The sequence below is a fragment of the Pimephales promelas genome, chromosome 2 (assembly GCF_988280905.1).
Source record: "Pimephales promelas chromosome 2, fPimPro1.hap1.1, whole genome shotgun sequence".
In the NCBI taxonomy this organism is placed as follows: Eukaryota; Metazoa; Chordata; class Actinopteri; order Cypriniformes; family Leuciscidae; genus Pimephales; species Pimephales promelas.
In genome coordinates, this window is record NC_142770.1 from 31,325,905 (window position 1) to 31,352,685 (window position 26,781).

The window sequence follows — 26,781 nt, forward strand, 5'->3', positions numbered from 1 at the left end:
CCTGATTCAAAAGCGACGCCAAATGCACCCTTCGTTTCCCCGTGAGAGAGAGGACACAGTAATGGACCCTTAGCGGCTTATCCTACCCCATAAGTCATCGCGCCGCTGACGACAGCATTTTTATTTGAAAAAATGGCGGCCGAGAGTACGGTGGACGATGGCAAATTCACATTTAAATGTAAGTATTATGTTTTCATTTACTTCAATATCTAGCGAAACCAGAGTTAAAAGTCATAAGTTTTTCTTTCTTTTAAAATTCATCTTAACTCCTTCATCAGCGAGGCTTTATTTGTCAGGTGGTTTGAGGCAAAACTTGTGATAATAGTTGTTTAATCATTGTTTCAGGGAGCAAGGAGCAGACAAATCAATTTATTAAAAATTGAAAATGACCATTTATTTACCGGGGGCCAAAAACTCCTCCAGCGTGGCTTGGAGAAAAGACAACAACCTGTGTGTAATATTTGCAGTAGTCTGTCTCACTTGTGTATTATAAGAAATATCACTCACCCTATAAAGCCCACAACAATAAGAAAAGCATTGTCTCATGGCAATGCGGTTTCACTTTTATGTGTTTGTGTAGTGCTGTCATGCAAGCTGTGTCTGAAGGACTGCAAGTGTCCTGGGACAGGTGAGGGTGTGTCTGGGAAACACACTGCTGAAACTTGGCCCTTATTTGTCCTCATGGATGAGGTGTTGGGACAGAGCCACTCCTCGAAGTTCAATTAAATGACGTATTTTATGAATTTTTAAATGAGAAAACTAAGTTGTGTACAGTTTATTTAAATGAGATGATGGACATTATTTTTGCTCCATTTCTGTGCATTGCTCATTTTTAACAATTAACTTGATGTGTTGGGATATGAAATAAAAAGGACACTGATTATTTAATGATAAGTGCAATTTGCAAAAAACAAAAAACAACAAAAAACACTTCAATATATATATATATATATATATAGTCATATAACATTTGAAAATTAAAATAAATACTTATATAGATACATACGGGTTTAAAACTATTCACAACTTATATATAATCTGAAATGAAAAAAAAAATAAAAACAGCTTTAATTCATTTCATAAGACACCATATATGATGATACATTTGTATTAAATCATAAAACATAGAATCAAGAAAAATATAATATAATAAAAAACACACTTTAGGGGAAAAAAAATGTTGGTGCCTAAATTAAAAGCTTACTCTGTGAAGTTTAATTGTGAACAAACAGATTAGTTATCTACAGTAGTTAACATTAACTAAGAATGACAATACTTCTTCAGCATTTGTTAATCTTTGTTAATGTTAATTTCAACATTTACTAATACTTTATTAAAATTGTTAACATTAGTTAATGCACTGTGAACTAACATGAACAAAACAATGAACAGCTGGATTCGTATTAACTAATGTTAACAAAGATTAACAAAAACAGTAACAAATGTACTGCTCATGGTTAGTTCATGTTAGTAAATACATTAACTAATGTTTAATAAATTAACCTTATTGTAAAGTATTACCCAAAAGGATTGAATATAATAAATACAAACCTCAGGATGTCAGTCATTTACAATATCCAGCATCTTAGATAATAGTCCAGAAACAGGGAATTTAGCAGATGCACTTTTGAAATGTCTATTTAAGAGGTTTTAAACAGGATTTAGAGATATATGTGGTATAATATCCCGCTCCAGTGCAGTAGGTGTCAGTGTGACACTGTTCAGCTGTTCCAAACCCTCCTGGAAAAAACACGAACAACAGCAAAACGAAAGGAACACCTGTCCACATCTAAACCTGTCGCTCACTGGATTTGATTTCGTCTATGATTCAGAAAACATGTCTATAGATGTCGATGTAGCACAATGCCTACCAAATCTAATAACACTCGCGGACATTTATGTGTTTAATCCACAATCCATCGAGACCAGCAAGAGATTCTGAGAATGACGCGCGCGGACTGACAACAAGCGTTACTGAGTTTAAAATACTGATAAATTCTCTTCTTAGTGGACAAGACTGCAAGTAAGTTTATTACATTCCCCATTACAGTCATTTTTTTATCAATAAGAACTTCATATTGTATATTAAGCGAGATTTAAATGTGAAGTTACAGAAGACTGTTCTTCTGCGACTCTGAACAGAAGAAGAATCTGCCAGAAATGACAATCTTTTGAAGTAAAAACACAAAAACTTTTATTGAGAAAGGGCCATTGAAAACAAAAATGTTTTTGAAAGTTTTCTCCCATTTCCTCTTCCGTGTTAGGCTGTTGTTTGTGTGATGTGAAATCGAAAGTATTTTTGAAGAAGACATTTACAGAAGACTAACGTCAATCAACAACAACCTGCTGTTATTAAACTCAATATTTCAGTTCATATAGCAATTATGATTACTTAGTAGTATTACAATATGTCTATTATAATTTAGATTACTTTTACTTAATCAGTTATTTTAGGATAATTTGAAAGTAATGATATCAATGATTTTTGTGAACTTGAATATGTTTGTAAAATGATATTATAATAGAAAATATGTCAAATTGAGTTCAGTTTTCCAGCACAGTGTACATTTCTGTTCCCCAATGAATTCATATTTAGAGTCAGTTAAACTCATGATTGAACAATCAGAAATGATTAAGACCATTCGATTATTTTACATGGCAATATATTTGTTTGTAACTCACTTTATTTGATAGATTGTTTTTGCTGTTGTTGATGATGAGTCTTTATTCTTCAATAAGATGTTGTTGATGTGTGTAAATGTTGTGCTTTGCAGGTGATGCTGAAGGATTGAGTGTTTTCTGATCAGTTTTCAGGGTCAGTTTAGCTGCAGTATGTCAGAGGAAAGAGGAAAGGACTCTCTCTCTCAGATGAGTCTCTCAGAGAAACACAGGTGAGACTGCGTCTGTTTTCACACTCTCACTTTAAACTCCACTGGACTTTGTGTTTCCCTGTCAATAACACAACTTTAAGCATTGCTCTGTATTTGCAAATGCTTTGAACAACTTCAATTTTAACTTCTTAAATTAAAAGTGACATTAAGTAATCCAAATAAATGAATTTAGTATTTAGATCATAAAATTATTGACAGATATTAGAAAACAACTATACACTTACAGGTCCTTCTCAAAAAATTTGCATATTGCGATAAAGTTCATTATTTTCCATAATGTAATGATAAAAATTAAACTTTCATATATTTTAGATTCATTGCACACCAACTGAAATATTTCAGGTGTTTTATTGTTTTAATACTGATCATTTTGGCATACAGCTCATGAAAACCCAAAATTCCTGTCTAAAAAAATTAGCATATTTCATCTGATCATTAAAAAGAAGTGTTTTTAATACAAAAAAGTCAACCTTCAAATAATTATGTTTAGTTATGCACTCAATACTTGGTCGGGAATCATTTTGCAGAAATGACTGCTTCAATGCGGTGTGGCATGGAGGCAATCAGCATGTGGCACTGCTGAGGTGTTATGGAGGCCCAGGATGCTTTGATAGCGGCCTTAAGCTCATCCAGAGTGTTGGGTCTTGCGTCTCTCAACTTTCTCTTCACAATATCCCACAGATTCTCTATGGGGTTCAAGTCTTACCCATGATTGCGGTTTTGAGTAATGAAACAGGCTGGGAGTTTTTAAAAGCCTCAGGATCTTTTGAGGTGTTTAGAGTTAATTAGTTGATTCAGAGGATTAGGTTAATAATTCGTTTAGAGAACCTTTTCATCATATGCTAATTTTTTGAGATAGGAATTTGGGGTTTTCATGAGCTGTATGCCAAAATCATCAGTATTAAAACAATAAAAGAACTGAAATATTTCAGTTGTTGTGCAATAAATCTAAAATATATGAAAGTTTAATTTTTATCATTACATTATGGAAAATAATGAACTGTAGCACAATATGCTAAATTTTTGAGAAGGACCTGTAATTCAATTTAATTCAAGTATGCTAACAAAACTGTTGCACAGACATTTCTGTTCTCTATTCTGTCAATAAATACAAACTTGAAATGTTCTCTTAAATTATGGTCAAGTATATTATATATTCTTAACATATTTAATCTCACTCATGTATATTAAAGAAATTGTTAAAGGGACACTCCACCCATTTGCATTAAGATTTCCTTTGTTAGAAACCCAGTTATACTATTGAATGTTCGTGCAACACTCTCTCATTTTCCCGAGACGAGAGAAATCCACTATTTACCTTTTTCACTTCCTCCTACAATGACGCAACAATCGTAATTTTACGTCATTGTAGGAAGTGTAAGGGGGGGGGGGGGGATTTCTGTAAAGACTACAAGCACTAGTTCCCACCCTTTCAAACCCGCCCATAGGGGGTTGGGCCTAATGCCTTAACAGACCTATCACAGATCAGTGCCAGTGCATTTGATTTCACCAAAATATGGACAACAGTACTGAATACATAGACTGATGCATTATGGATAGGATTGGGTACCGAAACGCGGTGCCAATAGGGAACCGGTTCCGTCGTAAACGGTAATAACCAGGCCGAATAAGAATGAAAATCTCTGTGTCCCGAGGTGCACACACGCAAAGTCTCTCGCTCTCTCACTCTCTGCAGTGCGTGCATTATACGGTTTGGAGCACAGTCTGATCTGTCTCGCATGCACACTCTTGCTCACTCGCTCTAGATTCCCGGAGATTGTAACTAATTTGCGGGCATCAGGGAGCCTTTATCAATATGCAGGAGACTCTTAGCGAGGGGATTAATGAAGATGCCGAAGACGGCTGCATTTCACATGTAAAACTACGCATCAGAGTAAGTGTAGCGATTGAAGCCCATATAGAATCACGCCAGTTCATTGACTGATTGGGTGGGCGCCGCCTTGACGCTCTTACATCGTCATATTATATTAGCATACATTATCTGATTTCATTGTGCGAAATGATTTCCAGGCGGTAGCGTAGAGTGGAGCTCAACTCTAGTCTACATTGATGGGTGGAGTAGTGGGAGTAGGGCTGAAACGATTAGTCGACATTGTCGACAACATCGTCAATAAAAAATTGTCGACAAATATTGTTGTTTTCGAGTAGTCGTTTGATCTCACTTGACCTAATGTAAGGGCGTGCAATATCGCGATATGACCGCTAAGGCGCTAGAGTGTTATGGGGCCCTTTACAAATGCTATTGCGGTAAAAGAAAAAACAGTGCAAATGAATCCGAACTAGCAAGGTTTGGGAAAGTTTCACAAAACTTAAAGCCAACAATGCTGTCATGTGCATTACATGCAAGGCAGAACTTGCTTTTCACGGGAGCACAACATGCATGTTGGAGCACTTAAAGAGGAAACATCCCGTCAAAAGAGGAGCCAGTGAGAATTGAGTGTTCTCCAGCTGGAGCTAACTAGCGGTAAATCTCTTTATTAGATAATGCAATACTACTGATAATATTAATAATATTATCAATACTAATATAATTACACTAACGTGATTATTTATTTTGCATGTAAAGCTTGATCGAGCTTAGGAGTCCTGGCTGTTTTTATTATTGTAACACTATTAGGTAGTCTTATCACTCGCCTGTATTTTGTTCCATAGTAATGAAGACTTACAAAAGATGTTAGGAAGAATCTCATGGCAGGTACTTTTTCTTTTTCATACTGTAAATTAAAAGGTAAATGAGAACAACGTCCTTGTCAGCTCAATTGTCATGTAAAAAAAAAAAAAAAAAGAATAATTTTTTATTTATAATAAAGGTTTGCAGATTAATATTTTACCATTTTTTGTCCTGAAGTAAATTACCCTTTTTCTGTTTCAGTTCTAAGAAAAGCAGTGGGCCTATTAAACATTTAGAGAGCATTTGATCTTTTGGATGTGATTTGAGTTGGACCAGAATCTGAAACTTAAAGAGAATGACCTGTTTAGTTGGCTCTAAGTTAATTAAAACAACTATTTTAAAAGCTGAACTGATTTTCTTTTTAATATTATAGTAAGAATATATATAACTCAATATTTTAAGTAATTGAAAAAGCTGAATAATCGTTCCAAACTTAATGATTAGCCGACAAAATAATCGACGATTAGTCGATTAATTGTTCTAATAATCGTTAGATTAATCGATTATCAAAATAATCGTTTGTTGCAGCCCTAAGTGGGAGTGGCCTGCGCAGCTGAGCATTGCAATGCACTATGGGGATTGTTGTCTACAATGCACAAGTAGGGCACTAACAAGTCATTTCTGCCTTTTATCGGACAAGAAGGACCCAAATTAGAAATTTATGAAATTATTCTACTACTGTACATAAATGACCCACTTTCAATACATATTCATGTCTCCATCGGTGGAATTACCCTTTAAACTATAGTTGCACATTACAATGTGAGCCAGTAAATAAAATGATGGTTAACTATAAAACTGTAAATTGTGTGAGTGTTTGTGTTTCTGTGGAGGATTAGATAAAGACACAGGTGTGTTTCAGACACAGTTGATCCTCCTTTACTAAAGTGTTTTCTCTCTCTCTCTGTTCTTTGTGTCATCAGTGTAAGATCAGGCTCACATGTGTCCAGCTCTGTGTCTCTGAAGAGTGATCGGTCTAAAGGTGTTGATCCACCAAACTTCAGTGAGAAAACACCATCATCTAATGAAAGGTATTTTGTGTTACTCATTGTGTGTCACGTGTTGACCGTTTAAAAGTTGTATCAGTGAATACCAATCATGAAACATGTTTAGATCAAATATTTGTCAGAGTATTTACAGCTAATGCTTATTTCTCTTTCTGTAAAATATCAGTTAGTATTTTATTTTACTAATGTGATTACAGGCTTCAATATGAGACATTAGACTCAGACTTTCAGACTCACAGGAACCACGAGAATTTCAAAGACAATCTTCTTGGGATCTTCCAGGTAGGAAAAAACATTTTTATAAATGTTTAATATTTATAACAAACAAATATGTTATTGACCAAAGAAATTTAATTAATCTTTTTTTTTCCTTTTAAACACATTTTGGCACAACTTGGTTAGCATGTTATTCTTTTAACTGGATTTTTTATATATATGGATCATAATTATTGAATAAATTGTTGATACCAAATGTAGATGAACAATTTGGCTTAAATTGGGTATTCTGCCTTTTCTTTTACTTTTGTTTGTAGGATCTTGAGAGGAAAATAATCACATTTCTGAAGAATGAACTGGAGAAGTTAAAGAAAATATTACAACATGAGAACACACAACACTTTGTGAAGGACTTTAATGAGAACAGATCCAGTATCAAATCAGCAGCTCTTGATCTCACACTACATTACCTGAGAGAGATGAAGCAAGATGAAGCTGCTGATGCTCTAGAAGGCAAGAGACTCGTCATCATCTGTCTGATTGTCTCTTATAAATGTAGGAGAGAAAATGAAGACTAAAACTATCTATTTTGTGTTCCTGTGTTTAGGTGAGCTGTTATTCATTCATCAGCTGAAATGTGGCCTAAAGAAGAAGTATCAATGTGTGTTTGAAGGAATGGCGAAGCAAGGTGACTCCACACTCCTGAATAACATCTACACAGATCTCTACATCACTCAGGGTGGCAGTGAACATGTCAATACTGAACATGAGGTCAGACAGATTGAAGTTGCTTCCAGACGTCATGAAGCACAAGAGATACAGGTTGAATGCACACATTTGTTTGAAGCGCCTAAACAAGACGAGGAGATCCGAACTGTACTGACAAAAGGAGTCGCTGGCATCGGGAAATCAGTCTCTGTGCAAAAGTTTGTTCTGGACTGGGCTGAAGGAAAAGAAAATCAAGATATCAGCTTCATATTTCCTCTTCCATTCAGAGAGATGAACTTAAAGGAGAAAGAAAAACTAAGTTTGATGGACCTTATAACTCAGTTTTTCCCAGAGACAAAAGGACTGAACCTTACAAGAAGGAATCAGTTCAAAGTGCTGTTCATCCTTGATGGACTGGACGAATGTCGCCTTCCTCTGAAGTTTGATTATAATGAGATGTGGCATGATGTATCGTCACCAGCCTCTCTGGATGTTCTCCTAACGAACCTCATGAAGGGAAATCTGCTTCCTTCTGCTCTCGTCTGGATCACCAGCAGACCAGCAGCGGCCAGTAAGATTCCTCCAGACTGTATTGACCGGCTGACAGAGATACGAGGATTCAGCGACGCACAAAAGCAAGAGTACTTCAGAAAAAGATTCAAAGATGAGAAAATGGCCAATGAAATCGTAGATCATGTTAAACAATCAAAGAGTCTCTTTATCATGTGCCACATACCAGTCTTCTGCTGGATTTCAGCCACTGTTCTCCAGAACATTCTGAAGGAGAAGAGAAATAATGATGTGAGAAACACTCAGGCTGATGAGATCTCTAAAACACTGCAGGAATCAAACACTGAAGACACTCCCAAGACTCTGACACAAATGTACACACACTTTCTCCGCTTTCAGATCCAGCAGAGCCGCCGGAAATATGATGGAGAATACACACCAGATGTTTCCTGGGATAAAGACACCATCCTTTCACTGGGGAAACTGGCATTTCATCATCTGGAAAGGAACAACCTGATCTTCTATGACACAGACCTGAAAGCCTGTGGTCTTGACGTCTATAAGGCATCAGTGTACTCAGGCATGTGTACCCAGATCTTTAAGGAGGAAACAGGGATCGTTCTTGGTACCATGTACTGCTTTGTTCACTTGAGCATTCAAGAGTTTATTGCAGCCCTTTATGCACATCTGTTTCTAGACATCAACAAGAAAAGTGTGTTTGATCATGAGTCTACAGAACAGGAAAACAGAAATGAAACCATGATAGATTTTCTCAAGACTGCAGTGGACAAGGCGCTGGAGAGTGACAATGGACACCTGGACCTTTTCCTTCGCTTCCTCCTCGGTCTGTCACTCCAGTCCAATCGACGACTCTTACAAGGTCTGTTGACACAGCGAGACGGCACTGACCAGAGCAACAAGGGGATAGCTCGACTACTCTTAGGAGGTTGGTTGACACAGCGAGACGGCACTGACCAGAGCAACAAGGAGATAGTTCAGTACATCAAGCAGAAATTAGCAGATAATCTTCTTGCAGAGAGATCCATCAATCTGTTCTACTGTCTAAATGAACTGAACGACCAAACTCTGGTGAACGAGATTCAGACCCACCTTAGCAAAGGAAGTCTCTCATCTGCTGACCTTTCACCTGCCCAGTGGTCTGCTTTAGTCTTTGTGTTGTTGACATCAGAGGAAGAGCTGGAGGAGTTTGAGCTTCAGAAATTCAAGAAATCAGACGAGTGTCTCATTAGATTATCGGCAGTCATCAAAACCTCCAAAAGAGCTCTGTAAGTAATTTAATGTAATTAGTCATGTTTTGGTCTCGTCTCCTTTATCTACACTGCTCTATAGTGATTCTTAATCATATACCACATATTTTCAGCAAAACATGAACTTCGGTTAGCAAAGGATGAAGCACACTGTTTGTTTTATCTAAGATGTAGAAAAGACTAGTTGACCTGTTATGTCAGTGTTGCTCACCCTTCTCACTGTATATTTACTGTAACTGTAAAAATAATGGAAAATATTTATGTATTTTATACAGAGAATGTATTCTATATGTTTCATTCAATTCTTTTATGTGATTTCTTTATATTGTAGGCTAAATGATTGTAACTTAACAGACAAAAGCTGTTCAGCTCTGGCTACAGTTCTTGGATCAGATACCAATCTGAAAGAGCTGAACATGAGCAATAATAATCTACAGGATTCAGGAGTGAAGCTGCTCTGCACTGGACTGAAGAATATAAAGTGTACATTGGAGATACTGAGGTAAGTGGTGTGTCAACAGACAAGAAAACTCAACAAAAATGGTGTGATTTGTTTTAGATATTCTCTTTACAAAATATATGTATAAGAATGTTTTGTGTGGATGTAAGGCCACATAAACACTGTAAAGTTTCAGGATTGACAACTGCATTTAAATGTGAGAGTGAGTCCCTTAAATTATCTTTCCATGTTTGTAAATTATCGTAAATAATCGTTCCCTTAATAATCTTTCCATGTATATACAGAACACGACTCACTCCCAATGAATAGCACTGTGGTAATCTGACCGCTATTCTGACAGCAAAAATATATATATATATATAAAAGCGAAAAAAAAAAACTTTTAGTATGTTAACTCTGAGCCTTCACGAGGATGTCAACGCACTGAATCGCTCTTGGTTTAAATAGTTCAAAGTTGATGTCAGATTTAATGTTATTTTTTTGACAAATTATACATCATTACAAAGATATAAGATTCAAGTTTCAGTATTTCACCACTTTTATTTTGAGAAACTTATAGTGACAGTTATCTATTAATTTGTGTCAGGAGTTATGTAATGAAAAAAATCTGTCGCTACCTTTAACCCTCTGGGTCGGCAAACACGCCAGTGCGTTTTGCTCAACTTTTTTTTTCTTTTCTTTTTTTCTTACAAAGCAGCAAAATAGACTTAAAATACTCTGTTGGTTATGGTTGTAAAGACTTCAGACATGTGAAAAAAGAAACTGTTCAATGTCTACTTTTTTATGTGACCACTTACGATCAAAATAAAACATTGTGCTTTTGTAAAATAAAGTAAATAAACAGGGTGTGCTTTCTGCCTCTCCATCTCCGTGAACTTTTTTTCTCTAAATTTACATCTCACATCTCTAAATTTAAACAAAACTCAGCGAATACTATTCACCCAGGCACCAGCAATATCTTTATAATCATTTAAGTGTCTACTATTAAATTATCTAATTCAAAAGGAAAACAAATATTCTTTGTTTGTGTAATCTTTATGAAAAGAGAGTGATGTCAGTCGTTCTCATTACAGCTCATTAATTGCTAATGTGAACATGCCCACGGAGAGCGCACGCTATTCAAATCAAATGAACTGAGACGATCCTCCTCCCACATCAGCTCGATAAAACACATTCAAGTCGTCTTGCGATGCTGTGAGGAATAATACTATTGTAATAATAATCCTGGTAAAAATTTATGTCAGAAGTGCTGGTTTAGTTTCATTTCGAGGAACAAAAATATTTTGTCAAAAATAAATGAATCAACTAACAGATGTTATTATGGTGTGTGTTCCAGTGTAGGCTATATTCCAACTAATGATTCCTTAAAGGAGAACTCCGGCGAACAATGAACCTTTGGTCTAATAAAACGTCTGTACCTAGTCAACCATTCTCTGAGTTTTGTTTTCATGATAATCGAATGTAAAGAGTTTTATCTTTAAAAACTGTTTAGCGTATAATGCTAGTAATGGGGGCATTAAGTAAGTAAAAAGAAATCGCTAGTTTATACCACTAACAAGGCTCAAAATAGCCCCACACTCACACAGTAACATAATGAGGGTCCATACATGCAAAACGAAGCACTGAGAACGTTGTAAGTGTACAGACCGTTTAATAAGAAGATACTTTATGAAGACAGTTCACTTCGCGTATACAGACAGGAGCCATCTTAAAAAATAGTCTCGATAAGTCGATCCCCGAACGCCATAAATACAGTTCAGAAGTTCGTTGAACTTCATAGAGTTCAGATCACTCAGCACGACGTTCGTGGTTCGACTTATCGAGACTATTTTTTAAGATGGCTCCTGTCTGTATACGCGAAGTGAACTGTCTTCATAAAATATCTTCTTATCTTCTTTAGATTCGATTATCATGAAAACAAATTTCAGAGAACGGTTGACTATGTACCGATGTTTTATTAGACCACAGGTTCATTGTTCGCCGGAGTTCTCCTTTAACTTTGAAAAGCGTATGATAAAATGTATACTTTAAAAAAAAGATTACGCTTAAAATATTTTTAAAATTGTAATTGTTGATTTACATGTTGTGATGGATTTTCACGATTAATACCGTTCCTAATTATACAATATCCCTTCCTTGATATTAATATAATCTTGCGGTAACTAAAGAGCCTATCCTTTAGTCGTGTCCTCAAGAGTTAGGTGATCAGTCTATATAAATTCGTATTCTATTATCAAAATAATAGATTTCCCCTTTATATTATAAGTCTACCTTTTGCGGTACTCTTCAACCTTAATCACATCATAACAATCAGTCATACATATATGCTTATATATATATAAACACTTGTTATATGCTGCCTCTTTGGCTAGGCTATTTTGATCAATCAATTCTCATATGGGTTATTCTTATCTCAGAATAATTCTCACCCTCTGATGTCGTTCTCTTCAGATAGGGTCCTCCCGGCCCCGTTAGAAGAGTGGGACTACCACTCAATGATCCAAGGTCCAGTCAGATGATTATAATAAATGTTACAAAATTTATTACAATAATCAAATGAAAATGAATACTTGTTACAGATTATAAATGAGTATTAACTAACAGATGTGTGCTAGCTAGGCTTAAAGCTTCTTGCGCCTGATAACTGCTGGCGTACCAGGTTGTTGCTTGCAAGGAAGAGCAAAGATCTCTCCTTCATCTCCTTTCTTTTATACAGAAAAATTAACACATACACAAAGGCATCACTGTTGCACAGACGCAGTTCACATTTTCCTTTTAAGGTTACACATGTAAAAGTTTCACTAAAGACAAAAACACAACTCATGCTTCCTTTGCTTTGCATACATCATATTTCTTCACAGATGCTTATCATCTCTTGACACATCGAAACTTCAATGAATCATAGTTCAACTTTAGGTTATAACCTTGTCACCCTTTCAACACAGCATTATCTTTTACATTTTTATCCTGTCCATTATTTCCAATAACTCCGACAGGTCTCTCATACGTGTCTCTTTACTTGGTTCTCCCCATTTTTTATTATGCCCTTTTCGATTTTTTTCCTTTGGGATAGACCTAGATTTTGTTTGTGAATCCTGGGGAGATGGATCAATGTCACTCTCCAATGGGCTTTCATTCACAATGTGAAAACATTTTAAAATGTTTACAAGATATAAGCCTTCTCATTAAATTATTTATTATTGTTTTTTTTAAGTGACGCATTTGGGGAGATTCCAAAACTTTCTGAAAATACAGTATGATAATGAACTGCATAGTTACTACACAATTTGCATGCATACAAAATAAGTCCTCACATTCTTTCTTGTGGTCTCAACACCTGAATGAAAGGCTCATTATGCAGGTCATTGTCTGCCTGGTGTGAACCACATCATTATTCACAATCATTCACGCCCCCATGTATATTGCCTTTCCAAACAAAACGTTTCTTAAAAGATTTCAATCAATGTATTGTTTTATGTGAATGATTAGGCAGGATGATTTTCAGATTTTTGTTTTTTTCAATAAACGTGCCATGCTTAATCATAATTCTCTGAAAATACAAACATGTACGTACATGTTGCTCCCATATAATGGTAACTAGGGATGTCCCGATCAGGTTTTTTTTGCCCTCGAGTCATTTGATTTTGAGTATCTGCCGATACCGAGTCCCGATCCGATACATCTATATACAAAAAAGTAGAGCGAAAAAACAGACCCAGATTCCAAGATGTTCCTTGTTTTAATTTAATTTGCCTTATTTTAACATTTGACAACTCTAATAACAAACATCACTTCTGTGAGGTAGCTTGAACAATCAGGTAATACACATAAATTCTTCACTTTTGGACTTTAGTGGAAATGTATAAAAAAAAGTCTAATATAAAAACAAATAGCACTCATTGCAATCATTTGTGCTATCTTGGCTGTGATGTCCTGCGGCCCATCTCACAATCAAGGGGCATTTTTCTCTCCTCTTAAAACTCTTAAAACTGTATAAGGTTTGCTGTGTTAAATGTTGCCTTTTTCTTTCCACCTTTTGAGATCACAAGTTTACATATCTCACAGTTTGCTATGGTAATATTGTTACAATCAACTTTAAAATGCTAAGCAAATATACTGATAAAGACACTGTCAGCAGTATTGACAGCAAAATAGACCACAGAATATTTAGTTCTGTATAGACAGATACTGAAAGGTATAGATTTGTATTGCAATATTTGAAAATTGATATTTATTTATTTTTAAATTATATTTATATCAAAATTTGTCAACCATCAACATTTAATTTATCAATATGTATTCGTGTACAAAATAACATATAAACATATTTTCCTATTCTGTTTTACCTGGAAACACTTCTAATGCTTGTGTGTCGCGTGAAAAATAGGCTTCGGTTCTATTTCTGGCATGCACGCGATTTCCGCACGGCTCATGTGCGCCTGATATGCGCGTGTCACTCAGGCAGTGTGCAAGCTCTAACCTGTTAACATGGGAGCCGAAATAAAAACGGATACGCCGGACAGCAACAGCTGGCTGTTTTGAATGAGACGACCCGGTTACTGTGAACGGTGAGCGCTTTATGAACATTCTGTAACGCAAACAGGGTTAACGAACCCAAAAAAAACCCTATACATCAGAGGGTAAATATGAATTATGAGTGTCAGCCGCTCCCATTCATAAAAAAAACCAAAAAAAAAAACAACTCCTGTGCAGTCATCATGAAAGCGCTTCACCAAACAACCAGTGGTGGCCAGCAAACTGTCTTAGGTGGCACAGAAATCGTAATTATTTTAATACACGTTTTAATAATGTATTGGACTGTTTTAGTGCTTACCTACACAACACATTACACAATATTACACAACTCAATACAGTTCATTTGTACTTAATTGTAATTGAGATAGTAGTGAATTAGTAATCATGAAGTACTGAGTGAATTTGATCTTTTTTAGGTGTTCAGGCACGAAGTGCTGAAAACCTATTGTATTTGCTAGAAAGAAAAAAAAAATCCCCTAAAACGCATCGTGCAGGCCAAACGGTAAGGGCTGGAGCTCTGAAACTTTGTCAGATGGTAGGGCCTCAAATTGTGGAGAAGCTATCAGAGTATGAGGTGCATAGGTGCATAGGTGGATAGGTGGCGCTACAGCAACCAAAGTTCCTCCGCAAAGTTCTGTGAGGATCGGATTATAGGTGGCCAATGAGTGGTGTTGTACTGCTGTTTAAATTATTTTTTTTCACAATACTCAACTATAATTCATAGTATAACTTTATCAATTCAATCTTTTAACATTTACAACCACGTTTAGTAAAAAATGACTATTATCCTGAAGTTGAAAATGAGTGTGTGAACTAAACTGTAGTAAATCATATTTTAACATGGTAAATTATGATAAATCATATTGGAACATGGTTAATTATGTAATATCACGCTGAAATGTAGTATATCATGAAAAATCATGCCTGCTACATACAACAATGCCTTAAAGATCTGAACACCGATAAATGCTGCTTGCAGCTTTAATTTATTATTATTATTACTCCAGGCATATTAATAAAGGAGCACACACTATAGCTAAAGTTCAACTTGCTCAGTTAGCTTGGCTCTCGTTCTCAAAACCCCCAACATTGTTGAGCCTTCATGGATGAGACATGCAGATAACTACTGTAGTTCAAAGATTATTCAACCTTCACTGAATTTTATATAATCAATGAACTCTTCAACTTTCTATATTAGTTGTCAAAATAAATATTCAAAACTGGTCTATCATAGCTAAATTAAAAAGGGGGGAAAACATCTCTTTTGAATCCCTATGAGCAAGAATGTGAACAAGGAGGAAGTCAACGGCACATAAATGCCAGAATGTTAAATTAGTTATTTTATGGATTTAAAAATTATCCATTTTTGTTTGTCCTTTACAAATTAATCCAAAATTAACACCTATCTTCTAGTACAAATGCACAGTGCTCACATTTATTTGTACATTAAAAATGACATAGCCTATCAGTTTGTGCCTTAAATTGTGATCTTGCATGGTAGAATATTTTAGTCGAGACATATGTGATGCATGTATAACAAATATGTGCATGCATGCAGTTTTGAGACAGATTTTATTGCCCTTTTAATTATTTCATGAGTTAATTGACGACAGTTAATGTATAATTCTGTGTTATAAATTTTAAGGCCAGACAAGTAATTTGTTGATGGTTGGTTTTGTTGGGAAGGACTACATTTTATGCTGGGGTGCCAGACAGATATATATTCTGGCAAAATATAATTAAGATATAATCTTGTTTAGGGTCGTTAGTCACGTCAAGAAACACAGGACACAAAGCAAAACCCAACCCAAAACTCAAGCAAAACACAGGACACATATTAATTAATTAACATGAACCCTTAATGTCGCAAGAGTAGACTCTAAGAAAACCCAACCACTATGATTCAATATGCAAATATTTTAGTAGGCTATATTCACCATGACAGAGTACCAATTTCATCACACCACACATCACCATTGGAATAATAGGAATAATAAACATACACAACACATAAACTATACAGCAAACAACGCAGGTTTCATTCATATCAAACCTTCTTCACACAGTTCACATAGTCTTAGTGTGGAAAGATTGTGCGAAAAGAGGAGTTCAGAGAAACAGTCAAAGTCCATCAAGGTTTCCACAGTGTATCAAAGGGGAGCAAATAAACTATAAAGTCAGTTAGTCCTGCAATAACCGCTCATGAGTTTATATATCCTTTTACTCACACTCCACGACTTCACACGAGTTAACGATCAACTCCGGCTTTTCTCAGATACTTCAAATACCTTTTGGAAGAGATCGCTCGAACTGAAGTCTCTCTGGATGACTGGGACGTCAACAACATCGCACATATAATTCAGACACTCATACCTATAGAATGAACTCTTAATACGCATGTGCACGGATTTCTCAAAAGTGGGGTTGCTGGCTAACAGGTTAAGCAATTTTAACTAAAGCACCGTCGACGGAGGCATCGTGTTTTTATCCTTGTAAAGGCTGTTTGAAAGAGTGTGCTTTTACAGTGTTGCCATGTCCACTTATTATAAGCATATTTCGGGTTGCTGTTAAAGCAATCGACTTTATTATGTAATTAAAGTGCGGGTCACTATATTTTGGTGACAATACAAATGAGGTTCCAACCGCTTTTGCTGTGATTTCTTGCTTCGCGCATAAGAAGATTTTTTTATGCATGATAAAATACGTCATTAACAACTAGCTGTTCAGTTCTGTTCTATACACACTGCATAGCATTTTGCGGTAGTCACTACCTGCATTTTTAGGGAGTTAATTCAGCTGTTGAATGTGGTTGTCATTCTGTACAGTCTGTGAGTACAAAACAGGATTAAGCACTAAAAGGTGAACTGACAAACGAATTTAGCTGCAGTGTATACGTGGAATTTTTTTGTAAAAATAATGAGTTAGAGTGAGAAAGGTAGTACTGTGTCAATGCGCTACGGTGCTCTGAAATCAAATACGATTTTAGATAGGCTAAGTAAAAAAAATATATATTGAAAATCAATGTGTGGTGATAAGTGTTAAGATTGTTTCTTTGGGGCCTTTTGTTTGACTGCATTTCCATTTGTCTCTTTTTGTTTTTCAACTGACTATATTTTTTTGTACAAGGAACAAAATACAATTCAGTTTATTTAATTTAATTTGTTCAGGTACTTTCTAAAATAACAGATTACTTATCTAAATATAACATTGTCTTTTTTCCTAGACTTTCAGACTGCAGTATCACTGAAGAAGGTTATAAAGCTCTGGCTTCAGCTCTGAGATCAAACCCTTCACACCTGATAGAGCTGGATCTCAGAGGAAATGATCCTGGAGAATCAGGAGTGAAGCAGCTCAGTGATTTACTGCAGGATTCAAACTGTCAACTGAAGACACTGAGGTGAGACATGAGGAAATACTATTATTTAATTGATTTTTAATGAATCAAAAATTCATTATTGTCATGATCGAATAGAGGAAGCAAGTGCAGTTAAACTCTTTTAATAAGAATGATGATGAACACACAGAGACAGTCCATAAACAGGCACAAAGTTAGTGACGCAGGGGATCCGAAGGTCAAGTGCAGCGTGCAGTGGTGAAGGTGGTGAATCCAGCGACGAACAGTATCCAGAACAGCAAACAAGAACCAGAGTTGAACACGACAGAGCGAGACAGGAGACAACACACCAGGAACCACAAACAACGATCTGACAAAGGGGATGAGAAGTTGATGAGAATATATACACATGATGATAGACTGCAGCTGGTGATGATGATTGCTGATGAGCGCTGATAGAGCGGCACGCCCCCCTATCAGCGCACACACACACAACAATAACAGAAGCACGAGACGAGAAGTAGACATAGGATTTACCAACCGTGACAGTACCCCCTTCCCTAGGAACGCCTCCTGGCGTTCCCAGACTCCCTTACCTGCCGATTGTAATCATCGATAAGGGAGTGATCCAGGATGTCTCTAGCCGGTACCCAACTTCTCTCCTCCGGACCGTAACCTTCCCAGTCCACCAGGTACTGGAATCCGCGCCCCCTCCGTCTCGAGTCCAGCACACGATTGACCGAATAAGAGGGTTCCCCGTCTACGAGACACGGCGGGGGGGGGAACCGGGACTGGCGGATTAATACGAGCATAAAAGACGGGTTTAATTTTGGAGACGTGAAAGACGGGATGAATCCTCCTGTACACTGGAGGAAGATTCAGACGGACTGTCACCGGACTAATGATTTTGGTGAGAGCAAACGGGCCAATGAATTTGGGTGCAAGTTTATTCGAAATGGAACGGAGAGGAATGTCCTTAGTAGAAAGCCACACTTTAGAACCGACGACGTATACGGGAGGTCTCCGCCGGTGGCGATCGGCTTTGACCTTGGTGCGCGCCCCCACTTGGAGTAGAGTCTCACGGGCTCTAGTCCAAGTGCGGCGACACCGCTGGGCGGAGGGGACCGCGACTTCGGATTCCAGACTAGGAAAGATAGGTGGCTGGTAACCTACACTACACTCAAATGGTGATAGGCCCGTGGATGACACTGGCAACGTGTTGTGGGCGTACTCCACCATAGACAACTGCTGGCTCCAGGAGGAAGGATTCTTGGACACTAAACATCGCAACGTTCTCTCCAAATCCTGGTTGGCTCGCTCAGTTTGACCATTGCTCTGGGGATGGAACCCAGACGAGAGACTGACAGTCGCCCCCAGCAGTCTACAAAACTCTCGCCAAAATTTGGACACAAATTGGGGTCCTCTGTCAGAGACCACGTCCGTCGGGAGGCCATGAAGCCGAAAGACGTGGTCAATGACACTCACCGCTGTCTCCTTGGCTGAAGGTAATTTGGGCAAGGGAATAAAATGGGCCGCCTTCGAGAACCGGTCCACCACGGTCAAAACTACCGTGTGACCCTGGGAGGGTGGGAGGGCGGTGATAAAATCAGGCGCGATGTGGGACCAGGGTCTCGAAGGCACCGGCAGCGGTTGAAGCAACCCATCTGGGGGTCGATTGGAAGTCTTGCCTGTGGCACAAACTGAACAAGCCAATACAAAATTTCGAACGTCACGAGACATGAGAGGCCACCAGAATCGTTGCTTAACCAAAAACATGGTACTCCTGGATGACACGCCACATTGGAACAATGACCCCACTGAATGACGCTGGACCGTAAACTCTCCGGCACGAACAAACGGTTCGGTGGGCAACGAGTCGGAGGCGTTACCCCTTCTAAGGCCTTCTTGACCTTCGATTCGACCTCCCATGTGAGTGTAGAGATGAATAGATTCTCTGGTAAAATGCACTCGGGAGTAGACGGGCGATCGGAACGGTCAAAAATACGCGATAAAGAATCGGGTTTGATGTTTTTGGAACCCGGGCGGTACGAGAGTGTAAAGTCAAAACGTCCGAAAAAAAGAGCCCACCGAGCCTGCCTGGAATTGAGTCTTTTAGCAGTGCGAATGTATTCCAGATTCTTGTGGTCGGTCCAGACGATAAAAGGTACCCCCGACCCTTCTAACCAGTGGCGCCACTCCTCCAATGCTAACTTGACCGCCAACAATTCTCTGTTGCCAATGTCATAATTGCTTTCAGCGGGGGATAACTGGTGCGAAAAAAACGCGCAAGGATGCATCTTGTCGTCTGAAGGAGAGCGCTGAGATAACACCGCACCTACCCCCACCTCTGACGCGTCGACCTCCACCACGAACTGACGTGATGGATCAGGGGTTATCAGGATGGGGGCCGAAACAAAGCGACCCTTCAGTTTGGCAAACGCAGCTTCCGCTGCGTCTGACCACCTGAACGTCGTTCTGGGGGAGGTCAAGGCAGTCAGAGGCGCGGCTAGGCGGCTGAAGTTGCGAATAAAACGCCGGTAAAAATTGGCGAACCCCAGAAACCTCAGTAGGGCCTTACGGGAATCTGGACTTGGCCAATTCACCACAGCCTTAACCTTGTCGGGATCCATGCGCACTCCGTCAACCGAGATGATGTGACCTAGAAAGGGAACAGACTGTGCATGAAAAACGCATTTCTCCGCCTTGACAAAAAGCCCATTCTCTAACAACCTCTGAAGCACTTGTCGAACGCGTTGCACATGTTCCTGGAGAGACGAAGAAAAAATCAATATGTCATCCAGGTAGACGTATATGAATTGATCGACCATGTCTCGCAACACGTCATTGACAAGTGCCTGGAAGACCGCTGGGCTATTGGACAAGCCGAAAGGCATGACCAAATATTCAAAGTTCCCCCTAGGGGTATTAAATGCAGTCTTCCATTCATCCCCCTCCCTGATGCGGACCAAATGATAAGCATTCCTTAAATCCAGTTTTGTGAAAATAGATGCTCCTTGCAACCTCTCGAAAGCTGAAGACATCAACGGCAAAGGATAAGTATTCTTCACCGTGATGTTGTTCAGCCCCCGGTAATCAATACAAGGTCGCAAAGATCCATCCTTTTTCCCCACAAAAAAGAACCCCGCCCCCGCTGGAGAAGAGGAAGGGCGGATGAATCCCGTTGCTAGAGAATCAGAAATGTATTTCTCCATGACCTCTCTCTCTGGGACAGAGAGTGAATATAACTTGCCCTTAGGCGGAGACGTACCTGGCAATAAGTCTATAGCACAGTCATAGGGACGATGCGGAGGAAGAGAATCAGCCCGAGACTTACTGAACACTTCCTTCAGATCCCGATACTCCGTGGGCACATTTGACAAATCCACTGTTTCCTCCTGTAACACATGAGCAGAGACAGACGGACAAGCAGACACAAGACAAGACTTATGACAAAAACTGCTCCATGATGCTACTGATCTGAGTTGCCAGTCTATTTTGGGGTTGTGACGGGTGAGCCATGGGTGACCAAGAACGATGGGGGCTACTGGAGTGTCCAAAATGTAAAAGGAAATAGTCTCTGAATGATTGCCGGATGTGATGAGGGTGATATCTTCGGTGATCCATGAAATAGTGGGGAGTCTTTGGCCATTGAGAGCTTGAACGTCAATCTGATGTGAAAGGGGTTTGAGGGGAATGTGAAGCTTTTGTGCGAATGAATGGTCCATGAAATTACCCTCCGCCCCTGAGTCCAGTAGTGCTCGACAATCGTGAAGGTGAGTTGACCATCGGAGCCTTACCGGGAGAAAAGTAGATGTCGATGAGGTCTTCTCGGCAGAGATCCCACCCGACAGTAGCCTCATATTTACTGCCTGGGCTGGGCCTTTTAACAGACAATTAAACGCCAAGTGTCCCGCTCCACCACAGTACAGACAAAGGCCCAGGGATCTCCGCCTCTCCTTTTCCTCCCGGGAAAGCCGGGCTCGACCCATCTGCATGGGCTCGTGATCGTGGGTAAGGCTGACCGCTCCCTCGCCTCCTGAACGCTGCCCCTCAATGCCTCCAGAGAAACGATCGTGTTGACCTCGGCTCTTGACTCGAGAAAGGCGGGCATCCACTCTTAACGCCAGCGCGATGAGGTCATTCAGCTTGGTGGGCAGGTCCAGGGTGTAGATCTCCTTTTGGATGCGGTCAGCCAACCCATGCAGGAACATGTCCCACTGCGCCTCCTCGTTCCATTTGCTCTCGGCTGCCAGGGTTCGGAACTCGATGGAAAAGTCTGATACTGATCTCTCACCCTGACGTAGTTCCGTCAACACCCTGGCAGCCTCTCTTCCTGATGCGGCCCGATCGAACACTCGCCGCATCTCGTCGGAGAGTTTCTGGAACGAGGAACAGCAGTCGTCTTGGTTCTCCCACACCGCTGCCCCCCATAGCGCCGCTCTCCCAGTCAGAAGCGTCAAGACAAACGCTACTTTGGTTGCCTCCTCGCGGAACGTCCTGGGTTGCAGGGAGAAATGCATGGTGCATCTGGTCAGAAATGCTCGACAAAAATTTTCTTCACCTGCGTATGGCTCTGGAGTAGGAAGGCGAGGCTCTGACTGGGATGGGTCCGCTGGTGGTGGTGGTGGGGGAATCAGCGGTGCGGGTGGCGCAGTGGGAATACGAAGGTGTTGAATCTGTTGGGTGAGCCCAGACACCTGCGTCACTAACGCCTGTACAGCGCGAGCTGTGTCGTTGAGGTTCTTCTCCTGCATGTCCATCCGTTGTAGACAGCTTCCCACAAACTCGTTCAAAGATCGCTGTGAGTCTTCCGCTGCTTCCATGCTTTGGTCAGATCGTTCTGTCATGATCGAATAGAGGAAGCAAGTGCAGTTAAACTCTTTTAATAAGAATGATGATGAACACACAGAGACAGTCCATAAACAGGCACAAAGTTAGTGACGCAGGGGATCCGAAGGTCAGGTGCAGCGTGCAGTGGTGAAGGTGGTGAATCCAGCGACGAACAGTATCCAGAACAGCAAACAAGAACCGGAGTTGAACACGACAGAGCGAGACAGGAGACAACACACCAGGAACCACAAACAACGATCTCAAAGGGGATGAGAAGTTGATGAGAATATATACACATGATGATAGACTGCAGCTGGTGATGATGATTGCTGATGAGCGCTGATAGAGCGGCACGCCCCCCTATCAGCGCACACACACACAACAATAACAGAAGCACGAGACGAGAAGTAGACATAGGATTTACCAACCGTGACAATTATATGCAGCCGAATTATTTATAGAAATATTATTTCAATAATACAATAAGCTACATAATATGTTGTTACATCAAAGTTGATTAAGTGATTTCAAGACAAAAATCATGTAAAATAGATTTTGTCATTACACCAAGTGTAGTTGAGAATTTAACTGAATCCTGCTTCATCTTCTCTTCTGCAGGTTTTTGAGTCCTGCTGCAGATGAAGCCTGTCAGTATGTGACTGGAATTGTGGGTAAAAACCCATTACTCATGAGAGAGCTGAATCTGAGTAAACGTGAACGAGGAGACACACGAGTGAATCAGATCGCTGCTCTACTGCAGGATAAACACTGTAAACTCAACACACTGATGTGAGTATTTTACATGGTTAAAAATAGTATTTTTAATAGAAATGTTACAGTTGTTCGTAATACTATTTGCAGTCAGGGCTGATTTTCACTGGACACAAAACCACAATAAATTAATTTTAATAATATTTATTTTTTGACTGATACATTTTATATATATATATATATATATATATATATATATGTATATATTATTTTTTTATCAGTTAGTAGGTGTTTTAAAATTGATAAGTAATTTTAAAATGATAAACTTCTATCAGACATGACATGGGGCATAGTCCCCCAATAACCAAAACATGCATTTAGCCTACCATGGTTAGTGTAAACGAAGAGTTCAGATGCAAAAGCCTCTAAATGCCGTTTGAAATTTTCTTCTTTAATGATGATTTTTATCAAACTTGTATATTTAAGTTCAGTAATTTCACTTAAATAACAATTAATAGGTAATTATCGTTGCAATTTAAGTGAAATCACTGAACTTAAATATACAAGCTTGATAAAAATGATCATTCTAGAAGAAAATTTCAAATGGCACTTAGAGGGTTTTGCATCTGAACTCTTCAAACATAGAATAAGGCCATTAATTATTTATATAAATCACACGTTCAGAGCTTTTATAGGCACAAAGTTCCTGTATGAATCAAATGGTTTATTTGACTGTGCATGAGTGCCGCTCGCAAATCACCGCTACTCTACGAGCGTTCACCAGCGCGTTATACCAGTGTCCAGGGGCGATTCTATGGTCAGAGCTTTAGGGGTGCTGAGCACTCAATGAGCCCCACCGCCACCACCCACATTTTACACCTAGGCCTACATACGCTCCCTCTCTCTCTTCATTTTATTTATTTATTTGTAAGGGGGACAGTGTACACATTAATCAACATTAGAACAATGAAAATGTACCCGAGTTAGCTAAAATAGCTAATTTTCATCGGTAGTCCCCCAGCCAGGAGTAAAAATAGGCAACCTTAAAGATCTTAACAAATTTGTAAAACTATGTTGGTTGGCCTCTGTTCCTAGGGGGGTTCGGGGGCATGCTCCCCCGCTAGAAAAATTTGTACATTTTAAGGTTAAATGCATCAATCTCGTGCTCTTTGAGAGATCAAAATTAAGAGCTTCAACCTTCAACGAACTGCTCATTGAACAAAGAAAAAGCATTGATTTGTACTAGGACAATAAAGAGGGCTCAAACATCTTTTTAGTTGAGTCTCAGTCTACATTACATTATCAATGGTGTTTTAGGATCCCAAACAATTATAAAAATGTAATAATGATTTATATAATTATTCCTATGATGTAAAATCCATTTAGCCTATAAATGTACTATATAAGTGAAAATTAATATTTCAAAAGTATATTTTAGTCAACATTACACTATAGGAAAATTAAAATACTTTTGTCATATTTCTACACTTGCAAGAAATAAACCCAAAGCTTTTATTTAGGAGAAAACACCAGATATAACCATGCTGATCGCGTGAGCAAAGTGCACACTTTTCTTTAAATCACCCAGCAAAATTGGATGCCTATTAAAGTCTTGTGCTGTTTTATATAGGCACACAGCCATATGGATTCGATTTTTTGCTTCCCCTCGCTTGGGCGCATGGCGAACTTGAAATGTATACATTTTATCAGACCGGCGCTCGCAGCCTCGAAACACCACCGGCTCACCGGGAAAACTCCCAACTCTCCCGATTGCCACTCTGTTAACGTTACTCCACAGCGGAGGCGACCCGCTAGACTAAAACAGTCCGAAAATAAACACTTATTATAGGTGTACACCAATGATTCAGGATACTGACTCCAGTACTCACCGATATGGTTTCGGAATAAGAACAACTGAAAGAAAAGAAGTGTGAGACACAGCTCTGGAGCGTCTCAATTGATTCACAAAACTACCTAACGGCCCGGATTCTCACAACTCTGCGTGTGTTTCGCGCTGGATGACGGCCTTGCTGAGCGGTGCAGGTTCAAAGAAGTAACGTTAGAAGAAGAGAAATGTTTTCATTTTCATTTCATTTTAAACCACAAACTACTGAGTATGTTTTGGACATTATTTAACCGTGTCAAAGACGAACAAAATTTTTAGAATAACAAATTTCTTTCTCCAAGTTTTAGGGGTGCTGAGCTCCTTTTTAGGGGTGCTGAAGCACCCCTAAAAAGGGGCTAGCCTCGCCCATGCCAGTGTCATAAGATATGCTCGAGCCGTTCCTATCGTGACACTGGGGATAAAATGTGCAACTCATCTGAATTCTATTGCGGATTCACCGCTTTAAAACACAGTGGAGAAAGTCAAACATTATCTATAACAGCAGACCTGCCAATCTGTACACATTTTGCATAGCGGATACACATTTTGACCTCAAAGTACGCTGGTACGATTGATTAAACTACACAATAACCTGGTGATGCCTCTGTACACGCGCAGTCCTTAAATAAAGCAACAGGAAAAAAAGAAGAGTTCGTCCAATCATAGCGCTGTGTTCATTCCCCAAATAGCAAGCGAGAATGATTGACAGATGCGTAAGCCCTTTCATTAAAAAGAGACTGAAAATTGACAGACATAAAGAATCCCGCTAGATCCCCCTTCCACTCCCGTGGCCCGCCGTCGAGTTCATAAGTGAGGACAGTAACTTTACAGTAATTACGGGTGAGTAGCTGAGTAAATACTGACGGAATTTTCATTTTTAGGTGAACTAACCCTTTAAGTATTGATGAACAATAAATCTAAATAAAATTAAAACCGCTATTGGCCTTATGCACAGCTGCACTACTTCCTGAACTTAAGCCAGCTCCTTGTTTCCTGTCTGCTATTATTGGCCAAACTTGATTAATTCAGGTGTGTCTGATTATTGTTGCCGTGACTACAGAGGTCAGGCACACCTGAATTAATCAATTTGACCAATAATGGCAGACAGGAAACAAGGAGCTGGCTGAAGTTCAGGAAGTAGTGCAGCTGTGCATAAGGCCAATTGTTTAGTGATTATGAAAGTTCGGTGATTTGTGGATTACTGATAAACGCGAGTCTGGAGAAACTGGCATTTCTTAATTCATTCTCAGTGTTGGGAAACATAGCCTGCATGTCTTACGTTATTGTGTTAATAATAACTAAGTACTAATCATGTTACATAACAATTTTGTATAAAAACTAGCGCGTTATTTACTTATGGATTAAAAAGTACTGTTGTATCAGTGCTGTGCGATAGTGATGCGCGGGTCGGCTTTTTTTCCAACCCGCGGGTCCCGCTTTTATGAAATTATTTGGCCCGCACCGCACCACTGTCTCTATTTTTACAACCCGCACCGCACCCACGACCGTTAAATAGACATAGTAGCTACTAGGCATTGTAATGTAAATGAAAACAGCCTTTATTTCAACCTGAAAGTGCTTGGAAACATCGCCCTGTAAACTGACAACAACAGACGATCATGAATATGAACCATAAATCAGGTCATATTAATAAACATTTTCAACTTTTACAAAGCAGCATTTGTATTCATCTAATAGGCTAAACCATTTTTTTTATTTCTTAGACCCCCACA

At 39.0% G+C, this 26,781-nt stretch overlaps 1 protein-coding gene across 3 annotated transcripts in view; it reads left to right on the plus strand.

The window, feature by feature from the left end:
• Positions 1-1,747: 1,747 nt before the first annotated feature.
• The window catches only part of LOC120467558 (NLR family CARD domain-containing protein 3), a 33,526-nt gene continuing 8,492 nt past the window's right edge, over positions 1,748-26,781 (plus strand). For 2 of the 3 annotated variants that reach the window (XM_089121948.1, XM_089121949.1), the window contains exons 1-9: positions 1,748-2,023; positions 2,808-2,891; positions 6,507-6,614; positions 6,788-6,872; positions 7,124-7,319; positions 7,414-9,310; positions 9,624-9,794; positions 17,512-17,685; positions 23,071-23,241. In XM_089121948.1, coding sequence (XP_088978074.1) covers positions 1,899-2,023; positions 2,808-2,891; positions 6,507-6,614; positions 6,788-6,872; positions 7,124-7,319; positions 7,414-9,310; positions 9,624-9,794; positions 17,512-17,685; positions 23,071-23,241 — 3,011 coding nt within the window. In that variant the 5' untranslated portion in view covers positions 1,748-1,898. Of the gene's footprint in view, positions 2,024-2,807; positions 2,892-6,506; positions 6,615-6,787; positions 6,873-7,123; positions 7,320-7,413; positions 9,311-9,623; positions 9,795-17,511; positions 17,690-23,070; positions 23,242-26,781 lie in introns of those variants that run through there. The other variant, XM_089121951.1, reaches the window with a different exon arrangement.